Below are 14,549 nucleotides of genomic sequence, written 5' to 3' on the forward strand. Positions count from 1 at the left end.
GCACGCCCGCTGGGATTGTGAGCAGGCGTGCGGGCCATTCAAGAATCGACAGGGTCTAGCACTCCTGTGTACCTACTGGAGAGGCGATATGCGTCTGCATTCCTGCTCTTGAAACAATAGTGGCGAGGGTGCCAGGAAATAGTTGTGTTCTTTTAGACTCGTTAGATGCGGGTTCGCTTTGCAGCGGTCACTTGACCAGAAATAGGATGAAGTTTGTGAAGCTTGCGACCGGCGCCGAGATCCCAGCGATCGGCGTGGGCACCTACCGCCTGCGGGGCGCGGACGCCGAGCGCGTCGTCTACGACGCCGTTCGCCTGGGCTACCGCCACATTGATACGGCGGCGGTGTACCAGAATGAGACGTTTGTCGGCGCCGCGATCCGCCGCCTCATCGCCGAAGGCGTCGTCGCCCGCCACGAGCTCTTTGTGACGACCAAGGTTTCGCCGCGCTTCATGGGCTACGACAACACCAAGACGTGCGTGAGCCAGTGCCTTCGTGACTTGGGCCTCGACTATGTCGACCTCATGCTCGTGCACTGGCCAGGCACGCAAGGCATGCGCACGGACGATCCGCGCCAGAAGGAGAACCGCATCGGCACGCTCCGTGCGCTCAAGGAAGGGTTCGAAGCGGGGCATCTCAAGGCCGTAGGCGTCTCCAACTTCAACGTTGTCCACTTTGAGGGCATCGAAGAGTACCCGGTTCACGTCAACCAGTTTGAGTTCCACCCGCTGCTGTTCACGCCCGAGACGCAGGCGCTCCTGCACTACTGCGCCACGAGAGCGATCGTGGTCGAGGCGTACACATGCCTCGGTGAGGGTACGCTCCTGAACGCAACCGAGTTCCCCGAGGTCCACGACGTCGCGCAGAGCGCCGGGTGCACGATGGCGCAGGCGCTCATCGCCTGGGCGCTGCACCACGGCTGCGTCGTCATGCCCAAGGCCAGCTCGCCCGAGCGTCTCCGCGAGAACCTCGCCGCCGCCAGCGTCGCATTGACCAAGGCCCACGTCGCGAGCTTGGACGCGATCGTCGCCCGCGTCGGCCGTCGCAAGTTTTGCTGGGAGCCCAGCACGATCGCGTAGACAGATTGATATGCAATCTACACCGTCGTCCTCTAGTCGTGCAGCTCGGTCCGTGTCTATGGGCACGTGGATCGGACCAAGCAAGATCGCCGCTGCCATGTCCCACACCCCGTCCTGCACCTGGCGCCGGGACGGAGGACATGGGATACGAGTATCCAGTGTCTTGTGTGGGCAACGGCTGTGGGCTTCATACAAAAAGCAAATTTAGTTGCGTGCATTTAGCTATATCTGGAAACAGTGTCTCGCTCCAAACAGCTGGATGGCTTCGTCGTCGAGGGACAGGCTGCTGTTTTTATTTTATGCAATAGTAAACGCTAATTGACATTTAATTTGGAGAATAAATGATGAACCAGGAGGACCTGGCCTTAAGTGAGGGCTTTGTCGTGGGTCCCGAGAACCAGCGCTCCTCGGCAACGACTCTCCCATTCGCCCAGACGACCATGAACGCGGTCGAAGAAGACGCGCTCCTGCGCTTCCTCATGTCGGGGCAGGCCATGGCCGCGCCGCCGATGATGGACCTGCCGGCGCCAGCGACCTTGCCTGCGACCACGGCCACCAGCATCCAGCTCGATCTCGGCGACCTCATGGCTGGCCTTGGCGGCAACGACGACGCCGACGACATGACGTCCGAGCCGAGTGAGTGCTCGACGAGCGACAAGGACTCGACGAGTGGCACGTCGCCGCAACCGCCGAACCTCAAGCGCAAGCTGCAGCTGGCCGAGGCCTCGAAGAAGCACCGGCTGCGCCAGAAAGACGAGCTCTCGTATTTGCGCGAGAAGGTGACGAACCTCAACTCGCAGCTCTCCATGCTCAAGAAGATCAAGGAGCTCGAGGGCGAGCACGGCTCACAGTGGGAGCAGCTCGCCCGGTCCCAGTTCCTCGAGCGACAGAAGGCGTACCAGGAGAACGCCAAGCTCAAGTCGGCGCTCGAAGAGCAGCTCAAGTTTGCCGAGGCGCTGCAGTCGATGATCGCCAAGAAGCCCCGGCTCTCGTTTCCGTCGATGCTCGACAACGAAGAGTGGAAGCTCTCCAAGCTCGGGAAGGACCGCGATGGTCGGCGCCACGCCATGAAGATGATCATGGAGAAGCAGTACGAGCAGCTCGACGGCATCCTCGTGCGCACGGGCCTCTTTGACCCGAAGGACGAGATCAAGTCGTCCAAGATCAGCTGTCGCTCGGACGAAGAGACGATCTCGATCGACTTCATCCGCTTCCACACGCTGCCCTGGACGTACGACCTCGTTGCCGAAGCCACGTGGCAAGTGTGCACGACCAACATTGCCGACGAGATCAAGAACGTCGGCGACGTACGTCTCGCATCGTGATCCTCGGGCCCTCACCTCACCGTATTAGCTCCTCGAGGCGCTCGACGACAACACGCGCTACTGCGAGAAGATCATGTGCAAGCAAGGCCGCACCGAGTGCCCGTTCTTTGGCAAGTCGCGTGCCAACGTCATTGGCCAAGTGCTCTTCAAGCGCTTCTACGAGAAGGACCGCGTCGTGATTGTGTGGAAGGCCATCATGGAGGACGAGCTCTACCCGCGGGACCCGATGACGCTGCTGGCCAACCAACAAGCGTGGTGCGTCGATTCGATATCTCGATAGATTGATAGAATTGGCGCTAGGATCATTGTGCAAAAGGGCACGACGCCGGGCACGTGTCGCGTCAAGTCGTACATTGAGCGGCTACCGCCGTCGCGCGCGGGGAAGGAGGTCGCGCTGGACGACATGATGAAGTCGATGCACATCCCGAGCGACTATGGCCGACGGGAAAAGCCCATCGAGAACATTGGCGTCTGCGAAGCCTTTGCGCCCAAGCCCGGCATGATGACCGAGTACTGCATGAACTCGTTCCAGGAGATGGCCAACAAGCATGAAGAGGCCGTCGTTGCGCAGGCCAAGCGGCTCGCTGACCTCGAACGCGCCGAGACGACAGCGACCAGCGCGACGATTCTCTAGGCTCCTTGACGCTTTATATATCTATCTTCGCATGCGTGTGGCTACAAAGCGTCCACAATGTTTCGGGCTTAGTCGGCCTTGGCCGAGCGCTTGGGCGTCTTGGCCTTGGACGTGGCCAGCAAGGCCTCGCGGCGCGCGTTGTTGACGGTCTTGGGCTTGCCCTTGGCCTTGATGAGGAGGATGGGCACGAGGCCGAGGAGGCAGATAACGACGAGCGCGATCGTGTTGAGCGGCGTGTCCTCGTAGCTGTCGTGCGACGACTTGTACGCTTCGTCAAAGTTCCTACGAGGCTGCGTCAGCCCACCTCATCATCTCGGTGGACGTACTTGAAGCCTTGGTCGTCGGCGATGCCATACAAATCGTACTTTTCGCGGCGCTCGGGGTCCGACAAGACGCGGTAAGCTACATCGCCTTAGTCGTGCTGCAGCCAGAGGCATACCGAGTACCGTTGGCGATCTTGACAAAGTGCTTCTTGGCGTCCTCGCGGTCCTCGGGCGCCTGCTTGTCGGGATGGTACTTGAGCGAGAGCTTGCGGTAGCTACGTCTGCGTGAGACCATGCGCGACGACAAGGCGACTCGAGGTCGTACATGCGCTTGAGGTCCTGCGACGTGGCGCCGGAGCTGGCGCCGAGGAGCTCGTAGAGGTCTTCGGCGGACGCGGCGATCGCGAGCACGAGCAGCAGCAAGCACGTCCAGAGGAATCGCATGGCGTCTTTCTAGCAAATGGTCGCATACAAATCCCCAGTCATCTCTCGACCAATCAGACGTGACCGCGCGAGCCCAAGATCTGGCCAAGACGACGTCATGCGCTTGCAGCCCATCGGCCGAGACACGGCGTGGGACTCGCCGCGTGTATCTACTCGACGCCCTCGTGCGTCGAGAGACAGGGCCAGGAGGCGCCGGTTGCAGCGACACGGGCGCTGGGACGAGGCCGTTGCGATCTTATTGCGGTCTTATTGCGCGGCCACCAGCACCCAAGGACGTTGTGAACTTTCACAGGCCAGTGGAGTGGCTATTACAATAATTAACGGCATGCCTACGCGAGGACGCCGAGGCTCCAGGGCGGCAGCGCAAACGAGGCCGACGTGAGCGAGAGCGGCCGCGCCCGGTCGCGCTTCTACATCTCTCGACGGTGAGGACCGAGAATGCTACAGGAGGCGAGGCGTACGAGGCGGTCTGCAATCAACGCCGGGTTCGTCGCGGCCAATGGCACTTTGGCCTTGGAGACGTCGAGGATCAAGTCTGAGAGCACGTGCATGGACGCACGCTTCATAATCGTCACGTTCACGCCGTGCACTTGGCGCAGAATGGGCACTAGCAGCTGCACAAAGCCCGCGCTCACTTCGCTCGAGAGCTTGTCGAGCCGCAATGTCGGTGGGCCCTGTCGGCTCTCGCAGATCGCGCCCTGCAGCCACTCGGAGAGCGCTTTGCGCTGAGCCTTGTCGCGCGTCCAGTGCTCGAGCAGGCACTGAATGAGCGGCGAGTTCAGGTCACCTTAACCAAGAGAGAAGACACACGATCAGCATCGACGCCAGAGCCACAAGAAGCGGCGCCGCGGAGACCCGAGAAGCCACCCACGACGCACGAGAGAAGGACCCACCTGGAGGAGCGGGGTGCACACCGTGGTCCTGCACCCACTCGGCTTCATCCGACGAGGAGCTCTTTTGCGGCGCGTCCTGCGGGTTGCCAGCGCCAAGCGTGCGCACGTGGTGGTGGACGAGCTCGGTCAGGCGGTCGATCTCGGCCTGCGCGGCCTCGCAGCACTCCTGCGCCTCCTTCTGCATGACGACGGCCGTCATCCACTGCTGCTTGGTGTGCCGCAGCGTGTCAACGGTCACCTCTAGCCGTGCTTCAAGGTCCTCCACCTTGTCCCGCAGGAACGAGTCGCACTCGACCGGCGGCGGCGGCGGCAACGCCTCGACCGCTGCCAGCTGCTGCTTGAGCGACGCGATCTCGTCTTTGAGCGCCAAGTTGACCTGGACGACGTCGTCGTGGAGCGAGTGTGGGCCGTGCATGTCCGAGGTGAAGGGCGCGGTCGGCGCGCCCTCGGCCTCGTCGTCGGTCAGCGCGCACGAGCACTCGATCGAGAACGGTCGCGCGTCGGCGATTTTCTGTGTCACTGACTGAGAACAAGAAGGTGGCAAAGACAGGGTGATAGGTAGTAGTACCTTGTACGTCTGGACCATCGCGCGGAGACTCTCAATCAAGAGGCGCTCCTCGTCCTGCTCCTCCTTTAGCAGTCGCTTCTCGCGTTGGACTTGGAGCACTTGGTGCTCGAGGTTCTTGATCTGGACCTCCATCGTCCGCGCCCGCGCCCGCTCGTGGTGGAGCGAGGTCAACTCTTCGTGCGCCCGGCGCAGCTGCGCGTGCAGCTCCGCGTTCTCCGAGCACACGTCGTCGTAGACGTCCATTTCGATCATGTGGGCCTGCGGCGCCTCGTTGCAGACGGACGAGATCGAGCAGGACGACGGCACGTAGTAGCTGCCGTCGTCGCTCTGGTTCTCGGCCGCGCTGTCCTGTGTCGTCGAGGAGCCGCCGCTGAGCTTGGCGTGGTGCAGGTCGGTGCGGAGCTGGTGGATCGTGTCCTGGAGCTCGTCATGTATCCTCTCCCACTCGGCGTGCTCGTGGAGGATCTGGGTTTTGAGCTGCTTGATGTCCCGGTGCGCCTCCTGGACTTCGAGCACGGCTTCTTTGCGCTGGTCGCGGAGCACCTCGACCTCGATCTCAAGCTCGCGGTACTGGTGCTGGTAGCGCAGCACGTCGGTGTTGAGTGCGTCGATCGAGTACTCGAGCTCGGCGTTCTTCTCGAGCAAGAGCATGCCGGCGCGCGCGGCCATGCGCAGCTCATCTTCGCCTACGCTTCGTATCGCGCCTGCCGCCATAGAGTCGCTCGTACCGTCGTGGTCGCTCCCGTCAAACTCCTTGTAGCTGCGCTCCGAGTCGGTCGCGACGTAGCGGGACATGGCTCGTCGGGCAAAAAAAGGCAGATTGACACACGCCTCTTGGCTCGCGCCTTTGCGATCCGGATCGTATCCGGAAACTGGCCCACCCAGCTTGTCTATGACCACGCCCACTCTTGTTCCATCGAAGAATCGCTGCGCCATACAAAGCGCAAAAGAACCGACGACGCGATGCGTCGAATATTGGGCACCGCGTGGTTGAAGCACAAAGCATATATCATTTTTAATTAATTATCTCGGCTCTTCCACGTATTTTTTTTCACTTGTCAGTGCGAGGACAAGCGACGACGGCCTCGGTGGCAGAAAAGCCGCGCGCTCGTACTTGCTTTCTAGCCAGTCGCTTCCTCGATCTGTCGACAGAGTCTCTCGCCCTGTACACTGTACGAGAGTGGCATCAAGTAGCCGACCAAATGCAACGGCACCAACTTGAGCGGTGACGACGGCGACCGACCGCTCTCCGAGACGAGCTCGCGGCCAAGATTTTGGAGGTGGAGCGCGGCTGGCCAACTGCGCAACGCGGCGACGTCATTGACACGTCACGTGAGGTGTACGCGGCCCACTTCTCTGCGTCGGCCATGCATTACGCACCTTGGTCGTTGGTAAACGTTTTTATAAGCTTGTGGTTTGTATACTATACTAAATCGCTTACAAGTGCACCCAGATCGCGAAGGGGCGCTAAGAAAACGATAAGATTCGATTCGAAAAACGAGCAATCGCAATGGCCTTTTTCTTTCGGCCATGTCATGCGAGGTCACTTTTGCAGACGACCGCTGGAGAGCATGCGCCGTACGCTGCTCGCGGTCCTTCTCCTCGTTGCGTCGGCGTCGGCCAGCATCTTCTCGGGCTTCAACATTGGCCGCGAGTTTTCGTACATTGGCAAGTTTTGCTTTGGCTTTGACGAGGACTTTACCAAGACGGTGGGCGTCATCCAAGGCCGTATCCGCACGCCGGACGACGGCGTCCAGCTCGCCATCTACGACGACGAAGCGATGTTTTGGCAGTACGTTATGGGCCACGACGACGCAACGTGTGACTGTGAATGCAAGCTCTCGGCAGCACACACCAAGTACGTCTTCAACGTCAGCCGCGCGACCGACAACCTCCACGCGTTCCAGTTCAACTTTTCCCTCGAAGAACACTTGCGGCCGCGCTTTTGGTACGTGGCGCTCGCCAAGTGCGTGCCGGGTGGCGCCGCGTACACGCCTTCGTTTTTGAAAATGTCGCCGTCGGACTTTCTCAAGTACTACTTCACCGCGTGGTACTACCTGCACTTCACCCAAGGCGACGGCAGCGAGGTGCCCGTGTACCAAGAGGACCTCGACATGGTCTACATGGCCTTTGCCGTCCTCTCGGGCATCGCGCTCGCCTTGCAGATGACGGCCGCGCGTCAACTGCACCGGTCGGAAGCCTTCCACCCGATCATCCAGCTCGTCACGACGATCGCAACGGTCTTTTTCTCTGCGAACGCCATGCTCGCGCTGCACTTCGCAGCGTTCAAATGGAACGGGTTTGGGATCCCGCTTCTCCTCGGGCTCGGCCGCGTCTGCCAAGCGCTCCTGCACGTACTGACGCTTCTCCTCGCGATGCTCATTGCGAAGGGCTGGACCATCAACTCGATCACGCTCGAAGGCCGGTCCAAGCTCACGACCGTCATGGTGCTGCTCCTCGTCTTGTACGTCTCCCTCGCCATGTGGTACCTCATTGGGTTGGACCCGGCCTCGACCCTCTACCTCTACGACTCGTGGCCCGGTACGCGTGCGCTCTCTCCATGGCGTCTGACGCGGTGTAGGCCTCGGCATTTGCGCGCTGCACTGCTTTGTGCTCGTGTGGTTCCTCTCGACGCTTTCGCAGACGCGCCAAAAGGAAGACGTGCTCGAGAAGCGCGCCTTCTTCACACAGGTACAAAGGTTGCTCACTGAAGCTCAGGGGTGATTGAGGTGGATAGATGGGTGTCTTGTTTGCCATCTACGTGCTCTCGGTGCCCTTTATGGTCGCATTGGCCTCGCTTCTCTCGCCGTGGGTCCGCGAAAAGGTCCCATTCCAAGCTGTGGTGGCCAAGGACTGACTGGCGCGTAGATTGTCGACTCGGTCACGGTGGGGATTGAGTTTGTCACGTACTCGATTTTGATCTTCCTCCTCTGGCCGTCCCGCGCCCCCAAGTATTTTGAGGTAGCTCCATTCTGTTTGGACGCCTCGTCTCAACGGTGGATCTAGCGCCTCTACTCGCTCTGCGGCACGAGCGCCGAAAAGACCAACCTTCGCGACGCGTCTTTGCCAACCGATGTCTTGTAAAGGGTTAAGAAAACACTCGTCTACACCCGGCTGTCGTGCTTGTCTGTGGGCGGCGTCATGGAGCGGCCGTACGTGTCGCGGTCCGTCGTCGGCTCTTCGGGCGGCGGCGCCGGCGCTTCCGGCTTGTGGAAGCGGCAACTGATGAGCGAAAAGAAGAAGCACACGGCCGCGGCGATCGCGAGGTAGAAGGACGGCCCGAAGTAGCTGTTGGTCGGACGCTGCTGGGTCCAAAGCACAAACGCCAGCACCGCGCTCAGAAATGCGAGCCCAACCAAGCACTGCGACGCCGTGTCGACGTGTGGGCGTCGGGTGGCGCAGCAGCAGAGAAAGGCCAGCGCGAGCAAGGCGAGGGCACCAGCGATCGGCGCCAAGTAGGCAAAAACGAGCGTTGCACGCCCGAGATGCCCGCACGACGACTGCAAAAAAGCTGGGAACGTCGGGTCGGCCGTGCGCCGCTCAATGGACGCGACGAGGTCGCCGTGCGGCGCCGAGCAGAGCGGGTCGTTGTGCGCCTCAACCATCTCGCCGTTGGGGAGCAGCAAGCCGCCGCGCGACGCGTGGTAAAAGGAAAAACACGTCGCCGCCGACATGGACGTAGCGTTCGAGAGGATATGCACCTCGGTGCAGACGCCCCAGACGCCGGCAGTCATGCGGGCGCGTAGCGTCGCCGCCGAGAGCGTCACGCTCGGCGGGTTGCTCATCGACCAGAGCGGCAAGCCGACTGCAATGGCGGCGCAGATGACGCCCAAGAGGCACCACGTCACGTAGCAAAAGCGCACAGGACACATGAAGGCAAAAGCACTTTTGTGTCAAAACTCATCAGCTATGTTCAAAATCCAGTTAGCGCGAAAAGACTAGAGCGCGCGGGTCCACGACCCGACCTCGCGCCCTATCGCAGAGAGCGCAATCGCAACGCAGTCGTGGGCCGGGCCCATGCCCGAGAGCTCGGAGCAGAAGGCGGTCGCAGCATCTCGGTACGGCTCGTCCGCGTACAGCGCCAGCGCGAGGGTTTGATTGGCGATCGCGAGCGGGATGTGGGCCACGAGGCTCGGCGAAGGCTCCCAATACAGAGGCCCTGCCTGCGTCCAGCCGTGGTACTGCCGCAGCAAGAGGTCTCTACAGTCGACGTCGTCAGCGGCCATGACCCTGCACCAGTGAGCGATCGCGTCGTTCGCGCGATGGGGGTCCATTGAAGCATCCAGATAAAAGTATCGCGTCGCAGCGGTCGCGAGGCGAAACGAGAGTCGAATGAGCATGCCAGCGTCGCTGCCGACCACGCTCGGCACGTACGCCGTGGGTTCGTCGTCGTCTTCATCGAGCGCGAGAGTATGGAAGACGGCTTGGACGGTGTTGACGAAGCTCTCTGCGCACCTTGGTGCGTCGGCGGCGGCGTGGGCGCATGCAGCGTCCTGGGCACGTTGTACGTTGGCATGTCCGATGTGCCAGTGCTGTGGCTCGCGCGCAAACGTCCCTGCGTGGAGGCAGCCGATCGTGACACCAATGTCAACGCCGAGCTGGCAGGCTTCGCGGCTCGCTACTGTGGCTGCGCTTGCGTAGCAAAGAGCGTCAGCTTGAACTGCGTCGCGCATGCGAGCCTCGCAGGCCGAGCGTCCGGCGTCTGCGAGCGCGAAGTCAAGCGCGGCCGCCACAAGCCATGGCCACCGCATGTTGCGTTTCTCGTGGCGAGGTCGCGATCTATGTTATAACAATCCGCGACGTGCAATAACTTGTTACATATGCTGTTAGATCGATATTGGGCGCCAGCTGGCGAGCTTGAATGGGTTCTGGTCTTCTCAACCAAGTGCTGCGCTTCACGTACACAACATTGGAGGACGGTTGTGACTAGGAGCGTGGCAGTTGTAGCAAAATAAGATTATATAAGAATATACAGACACTACACTCACCTCGTCTAGATCGAGCTACACATCTAGTTCTACATCGATCTAGAGCTGGAGAAAGAGCACGCTGGGCGAGCTCAGATCCTCGTCGATCGCGTACATTTGAACGAGCGGCGCAATGGAGAAGCAAACCGAGCCGACGATGAACTGACTCGCGGCAAAGGCGAGGTTGACGCGGGCGACGTCGGCGTCTTGACAAGCAACAAACTGCGGGAGGTACGAGTACGCACCGACAATAAAGAATATGTTACCGACGAGGTTGAGCAGCGACACGAGGTACCACGGACTGAGAATCTGCGACCAGCGCCGACGCACGGGCGTGCTGCTCGCGTGCGAGTACGTGGCGAGGCGCGCAACGTCGACGGCGATCGCACTGCAGAACGTGAGGCAGCCCGAGATGAAGAGCCACGAGCCGTACGTGGGCGCAATCGCAAAGTAGTTTGGCAAGTAGTAGACGCCGCCGACGACAAACTGGACAGAGCCGAGCACGTTGCAGCCGCTGGCGGCGACTGGCGCGAAGCGCAGCAAGCCCGGCGGGCCGTCGACGTGTTCGATGCGCGCTTCGTAGCTGTCGATGCAGCTGCCGCACAAGAAGGCGAGGCAGCCGAGCAAGTAGCAGTACGCGCCGACCCAGCTGTCGCCGGGCGCGGAGCCGGCGCGCGGGTAGAAGAAGAAGGACCCGAGGAGGAAGGCGAGGCCGCCGACCCAGTACGAGACGCTCGAGGTCTCGAGCGCAAAGAAGACGAGCTTGCGGCGCCAGCTCATGGCCTCGCCGTTGGCCTTGGCGAGCACGCGCGTGTAAGGCGACGCCGGCGTGAGGACCTCGTGGCGGGCGAGCATCTTGGCAACTGTCAACCCCGCAGAGACCTCGTCAAGCTACCGCTGCCAGATGGTTCTGAAACGACGTGGGATTTGCACGTGAAAATTGATGCGTGGGAAACCCACGGAGAATTCCACCGCACGTGGTGGGATATGTCCGTGTGAATTAGTGGGAAATGGCCCGGCGTGATCGATCAACCACACGTCAGAGCATCCCATGCAATCGGGGGCTCAGATATGTCGGTGGTATGTTGCCTTTCTAATAACATTTAGGGACATTGCTAAAATATATAACATCGGTCTGTTGCCTTGTTGCCGACAAGTCGACAGGTCGCCGGCTCTGCAAGTGTTTGCGGGGATGTTGACGTGCCAGCACAAAGTTGGGTGTACGCAGACATCCGCCAACGGAATGTGGCTAGCGGTAAAACGGCGAGGCAATCGACTGTGAATAGTAAATGATCTGCTCAACGACCGTTCGTTCTAAGACAGTCGACTACGTGGAGGTCAGTGGCCAGCGCGAGCTCGCTGGTCCCTCACTTGCTTGGCGGTGGTCCGGCGATAGTCTAAGCGCACGCAACCTGCCATCCACACCAGTCCCACGTTGTTGGTAGACGTCTTGTGCGTCGGATTGTCAGAATTGAATTCACCATGCTCATCTACCTCGTACGGCGCAGCGACCTTGCGGCGGGCCTCATACCGTCTTCTAGCTGCACCTCGCCGCCTTGGTTGCTGCTGCGGACGCATGCGCTTATGGCGCCTTTGACGCCACCGCCACGTTCGTCGGTTGCCCCGCCGACATCAAGCCGCAGGTTCTCTACTGCATCGTCGACAGCCGCTGCAAGGTGCGCTTTTAATCCACGGCGCGCCACGACAACGCATGCGCGTAGCTCCTCAAGACGTACAATGCGAGCGCGCTGAGTCTCAGCGCCAGCTTGGATCCAGCCACCCCGGCACGCTACCAGCTCACCGTGTCTTGTACCTTCAAAGCCACATCTGGCTCCTGTTGACGGGCGCGGTAGATCCCATCCAGCGTGTGGCTGACGAGCCCGGCGTCAAGATCGACTTTCAACTGTAGTGGCCATCATAGTGGCTGGAGGCGGGTCATTTTGGCTCTAGGCGCTTTGAGAACGCCTCGATTCAGCAGATCGACGACCTCTCGGCCGTCAACAACCTCAAGACTCTGTACGCTGCACTTTTGACCAGCTCACACTGAATGCGTCATGTACGCGCAGGTATATCTACAACAACAACAAGGCGGCGTTGGACATTGCCCACACCAAGCTGCCAACGAGCCTCCACGAGCTGTACCCACCCTCCTCCAGTACAAAACGAGTGACATTCTTGCGTAGGACGCTATGTGGTACGCAGCTCCAGGCGCTTCCGGACGCAGCGCGGTTGACGGGGCTGACCTACCTGTGCACATTTACCCTCCGATGTAGTACTGACGCACCAAACGTTAGAAATGTTTTCAACAACAACATCACACGCCTCGAGCACCTGGATCTGCGCAACGTCACGACCTTGTATGGCTGCTGCTCTTTCTCACATATCACGAATGCTTTGGCGCTCTAGCTCTGCCGGACTCAACCAAATCTCGACGTTCGTCAACGTCTCGCTGGGTGGCGGTCTCGCCTACTTGTACCTTCCAAAGTCAATGGCTTGCCTCATTCGCGGATATAGCGATTTGACCAACAACCGAATCACGGAATTTGTTGTGGACCCGGCGACGTACGACGCGCTTCGGCAGACGAAGACGCTGTCGTTGGACGCGATCGACGTCTCCAGTACGTGCAAGTCGCCCAACAAGGTCCTTCCCCTCAACAATCACGCCAACGTGTGTGTGACTCCGGGTACCATCCTATCAAAAAATACCTTCTTTGGTATTGAAAAGAACTAGACTCGATGCTGGCAAGCGCCACAGAGAATTCGACGGCCTTGGGCGGAGCTGCGGTCGCCGGGATTGTCGTCGGCGCTGTTGTGCTCCTCGGACTTTCGCTCGCCCTACTCGTCCAGTGGCGTCGTCGCCTCGCGTCATCGTTGTTACGACGTTGCGACTGCCCCAACGCTCATGCGTTGTCGTAGGTCCAAGGAGAGTGCACTCGACAAGACTGAGAGGACGGACTCGGAGCACATCGTTTTCAACCTTGACGTACGTCGACTACGCCCAATAGGATATGATACAGCGGTGTAGAGCCTTGCGCTGCTGCGACTCGACCACCAGTCGCTCGAAGCGACCAAGTTTGTCGCAGAAGGCGCGTACGGGCAAGTGTGGCTCGGCACTTATGAAGGTTGTTCCGGGCTATAAAACTCAGAAATCACTCGATTGCGCGTAGGAACCCCCGTGGCGCTCAAGCGTCTGCTGCCGGGAGCCGCGTCGCAGTCGGCGATTGCCTCGTTCGTGGACGAGATTCTCTTGGCCAGCAAGTACGCGTTCATTTTCTCTGAAAAAATTGCATCTCGCATTAGGCTCGAAAGTCGGTACATTGTTCAGCTCATCGGTGCGAGCTGGCGCATCCCCGCCGAGCTGCAGATGGTGCTCGAGTGGATGGACGGAGGCGACCTCCGCTCCGTCCTCGAGGCCACCGACAACACGTCATTCCCGTGGCTCGAGAAGGTCCAGCTCATGCTCTCGGTCGCGGAGGGCCTCGTGTACCTCCACTCGATGTTTGTGATCCACCGCGACCTCAAGTCCCGAAACGTTCTCGTTGATACCGCCAAAGTACTACGGCCAATACGACTCGCCATTTCACATTCGACTAGGGCGCCAAGCTCACCGACTTTGGCGTCTCCAAGGAGATGACGACCGAGACCATGACGGTCGGCGTCGGCACATACCGCTGGATGGTCCAGATCCTGTCATTTCAACTAGGATTTAGAAAGGGTGTGCGTGTAGGCGCCCGAGGTGCTCCAGGAAAACCACTACACGACGAGCGCCGACGTCTACTCGTTCGGCATTCTCCTCTCGGAGCTCTGCACCCACCACATCCCGTACACAGATATGCACACGGAGCGCGGTACAGGACACATGGGAAGGTACCATCGTGACGCTACTTAGGCAACCCGCTTGTCGATACGGCGATCATCAACCGTGTGATCCAAGGCACGCTCCAACCGACCTTTGGCGAGTCCAGTCCTGCGTGGGTCGTCGGGCTCGCAAACGACTGCATCGCGTTAAATGCTGACGACCGACCGAATGCGATCCAAGTTGCCCACCGCATTCGTCAAAAGACTCGGGAATGAATCGTGCGATTGCACCGGCCTATTTAGACCTTCTTCATGGCGATTGCCGTCATAACACCAGTTTTGGCTTTCGAACGTGAGATCGCGGCATACAATCCACGCATGTGGCTTGGATATCCAACATTCGGAAACTATTGATTTGATAGACGGTTATCGGTTGATCGTCCATTGCTCGACACAAAACGTGGCGTCTAGAACCAGCCGCCGCAACGGAACGGCGAAAAGAGACCGCAGCCGCCGCCAAGACCCCATCCAAAGCCAAAACCGCCGCAGATCGACCCAAAGCACTCCTTCTGGCCGCC

General features: G+C 60.1%; 9 protein-coding genes across 9 annotated transcripts; 4 read left to right on the plus strand and 5 right to left on the minus strand.

The window, feature by feature from the left end:
• Window positions 1-198: 198 nt before the first annotated feature.
• SDRG_15842 (hypothetical protein) lies at window positions 199-1,265 on the plus strand. The gene has a single exon (XM_008622028.1). The coding sequence runs from the start codon at window positions 207-209 to the stop codon at window positions 1,077-1,079; it is 873 nt and encodes a 290-aa protein (XP_008620250.1). The 5' UTR covers window positions 199-206; the 3' UTR covers window positions 1,080-1,265.
• A 190-nt stretch (window positions 1,266-1,455) lies between these two features.
• SDRG_15843 (hypothetical protein) lies at window positions 1,456-3,096 on the plus strand. The gene is made up of 3 exons (XM_008622029.1): window positions 1,456-2,386; window positions 2,433-2,659; window positions 2,705-3,096. The coding sequence occupies exons 1-3, from the start codon at window positions 1,520-1,522 to the stop codon at window positions 3,036-3,038; spliced, it is 1,428 nt and encodes a 475-aa protein (XP_008620251.1). The 5' UTR covers window positions 1,456-1,519; the 3' UTR covers window positions 3,039-3,096.
• Window positions 3,097-3,106: 10 nt separating this feature from the next.
• SDRG_15844 (hypothetical protein) lies at window positions 3,107-3,745 on the minus strand (the record flags this gene model as incomplete). Its single annotated transcript, XM_008622030.1, has 4 exons — window positions 3,107-3,320; window positions 3,365-3,440; window positions 3,485-3,576; window positions 3,627-3,745. 4 exons carry the CDS (start codon window positions 3,743-3,745, stop codon window positions 3,107-3,109), a joined length of 501 nt encoding a protein of 166 aa, XP_008620252.1.
• Window positions 3,746-4,021: 276 nt separating this feature from the next.
• SDRG_15845 (hypothetical protein) lies at window positions 4,022-6,064 on the minus strand. Its single transcript, XM_008622031.1, has 5 exons — window positions 5,935-6,064; window positions 5,207-5,892; window positions 4,639-5,149; window positions 4,207-4,532; window positions 4,022-4,155 (listed from the first exon to the last, which is right to left on the minus strand). Exons 1-5 carry the CDS (start codon window positions 5,999-6,001, stop codon window positions 4,075-4,077), a joined length of 1,671 nt encoding a protein of 556 aa, XP_008620253.1. The 5' UTR covers window positions 6,002-6,064; the 3' UTR covers window positions 4,022-4,074.
• Window positions 6,065-6,670: 606 nt separating this feature from the next.
• SDRG_15846 (hypothetical protein) lies at window positions 6,671-8,321 on the plus strand. The gene is made up of 5 exons (XM_008622032.1): window positions 6,671-7,747; window positions 7,788-7,897; window positions 7,944-8,030; window positions 8,075-8,167; window positions 8,213-8,321. Exons 1-5 carry the CDS (start codon window positions 6,742-6,744, stop codon window positions 8,288-8,290), a joined length of 1,374 nt encoding a protein of 457 aa, XP_008620254.1. The 5' UTR covers window positions 6,671-6,741; the 3' UTR covers window positions 8,291-8,321.
• Window positions 8,311-9,078, minus strand: SDRG_15847 (hypothetical protein; the record flags this gene model as incomplete). Its single annotated transcript, XM_008622033.1, has 1 exon — window positions 8,311-9,078. One exon carries the CDS (start codon window positions 9,076-9,078, stop codon window positions 8,311-8,313), a length of 768 nt encoding a protein of 255 aa, XP_008620255.1.
• A 15-nt stretch (window positions 9,079-9,093) lies between these two features.
• Window positions 9,094-9,944, minus strand: SDRG_15848 (hypothetical protein). Its single transcript, XM_008622034.1, has one exon. The coding sequence runs from the start codon at window positions 9,877-9,879 to the stop codon at window positions 9,145-9,147; it is 735 nt and encodes a 244-aa protein (XP_008620256.1). The 5' UTR covers window positions 9,880-9,944; the 3' UTR covers window positions 9,094-9,144.
• Window positions 9,945-10,135: 191 nt separating this feature from the next.
• On the minus strand, window positions 10,136-11,091 carry SDRG_15849 (hypothetical protein). Its single transcript, XM_008622035.1, has one exon. It carries the CDS (start codon window positions 11,026-11,028, stop codon window positions 10,234-10,236), a length of 795 nt encoding a protein of 264 aa, XP_008620257.1. The 5' UTR covers window positions 11,029-11,091; the 3' UTR covers window positions 10,136-10,233.
• A 541-nt stretch (window positions 11,092-11,632) lies between these two features.
• SDRG_15850 (TKL protein kinase) lies at window positions 11,633-14,322 on the plus strand. The gene is made up of 18 exons (XM_008622036.1): window positions 11,633-11,670; window positions 11,715-11,849; window positions 11,895-11,982; window positions 12,027-12,078; window positions 12,124-12,189; window positions 12,240-12,311; window positions 12,357-12,422; window positions 12,468-12,530; window positions 12,580-12,645; window positions 12,688-12,857; window positions 12,905-13,043; window positions 13,090-13,156; window positions 13,199-13,295; window positions 13,341-13,431; window positions 13,474-13,726; window positions 13,768-13,851; window positions 13,901-14,021; window positions 14,063-14,322. The coding sequence occupies exons 1-18, from the start codon at window positions 11,656-11,658 to the stop codon at window positions 14,245-14,247; spliced, it is 1,830 nt and encodes a 609-aa protein (XP_008620258.1). The 5' UTR covers window positions 11,633-11,655; the 3' UTR covers window positions 14,248-14,322.
• The last annotated feature ends 227 nt before the right edge of the window (window positions 14,323-14,549 follow it).

This window comes from Saprolegnia diclina (assembly GCF_000281045.1).
Source record: "Saprolegnia diclina VS20 unplaced genomic scaffold supercont1.103, whole genome shotgun sequence".
Lineage (NCBI taxonomy): Eukaryota > Oomycota > Saprolegniomycetes > Saprolegniales > Saprolegniaceae > Saprolegnia > Saprolegnia diclina.

Excerpts from the sequence above, each read along its gene's own strand:
- SDRG_15842 (XM_008622028.1), top strand. The coding sequence starts at position 207 with ATGAAGTTTGTGAAGCTTGCGACCGGCGCCGAGATCCCAGCGATCGGC.
- SDRG_15843 (XM_008622029.1), top strand. The coding sequence starts at position 1,520 with ATGAACGCGGTCGAAGAAGACGCGCTCCTGCGCTTCCTCATGTCGGGG. Across the intron at positions 2,387-2,432 it reads AGATCAAGAACGTCGGCGAC|CTCCTCGAGGCGCTCGACGA; the intron begins GTACGTCTCGCA and ends TCACCGTATTAG. Across the intron at positions 2,660-2,704 it reads CTGGCCAACCAACAAGCGTG|GATCATTGTGCAAAAGGGCA; the intron begins GTGCGTCGATTC and ends AATTGGCGCTAG.
- SDRG_15845 (XM_008622031.1), bottom strand. The coding sequence starts at position 6,001 with ATGTCCCGCTACGTCGCGACCGACTCGGAGCGCAGCTACAAGGAGTTT. Across the intron at positions 5,150-5,206 it reads CGATGGTCCAGACGTACAAG|AAAATCGCCGACGCGCGACC; the intron begins GTACTACTACCT and ends TCAGTGACACAG. Across the intron at positions 4,533-4,638 it reads TGTGCACCCCGCTCCTCCAG|GTGACCTGAACTCGCCGCTC; the intron begins GTGGGTCCTTCT and ends CTCTTGGTTAAG.
- SDRG_15846 (XM_008622032.1), top strand. The coding sequence starts at position 6,742 with ATGCGAGGTCACTTTTGCAGACGACCGCTGGAGAGCATGCGCCGTACG. Across the intron at positions 7,748-7,787 it reads CCTCTACGACTCGTGGCCCG|GCCTCGGCATTTGCGCGCTG; the intron begins GTACGCGTGCGC and ends GACGCGGTGTAG. Across the intron at positions 7,898-7,943 it reads AGCGCGCCTTCTTCACACAG|ATGGGTGTCTTGTTTGCCAT; the intron begins GTACAAAGGTTG and ends TGAGGTGGATAG.
- SDRG_15848 (XM_008622034.1), bottom strand. The coding sequence starts at position 9,879 with ATGCGCGACGCAGTTCAAGCTGACGCTCTTTGCTACGCAAGCGCAGCC.
- SDRG_15849 (XM_008622035.1), bottom strand. The coding sequence starts at position 11,028 with ATGCTCGCCCGCCACGAGGTCCTCACGCCGGCGTCGCCTTACACGCGC.
- SDRG_15850 (XM_008622036.1), top strand. Across the intron at positions 12,079-12,123 it reads GTCAAGATCGACTTTCAACT|GCGCTTTGAGAACGCCTCGA; the intron begins GTAGTGGCCATC and ends TTTTGGCTCTAG. Across the intron at positions 13,432-13,473 it reads GAGATTCTCTTGGCCAGCAA|GCTCGAAAGTCGGTACATTG; the intron begins GTACGCGTTCAT and ends ATCTCGCATTAG.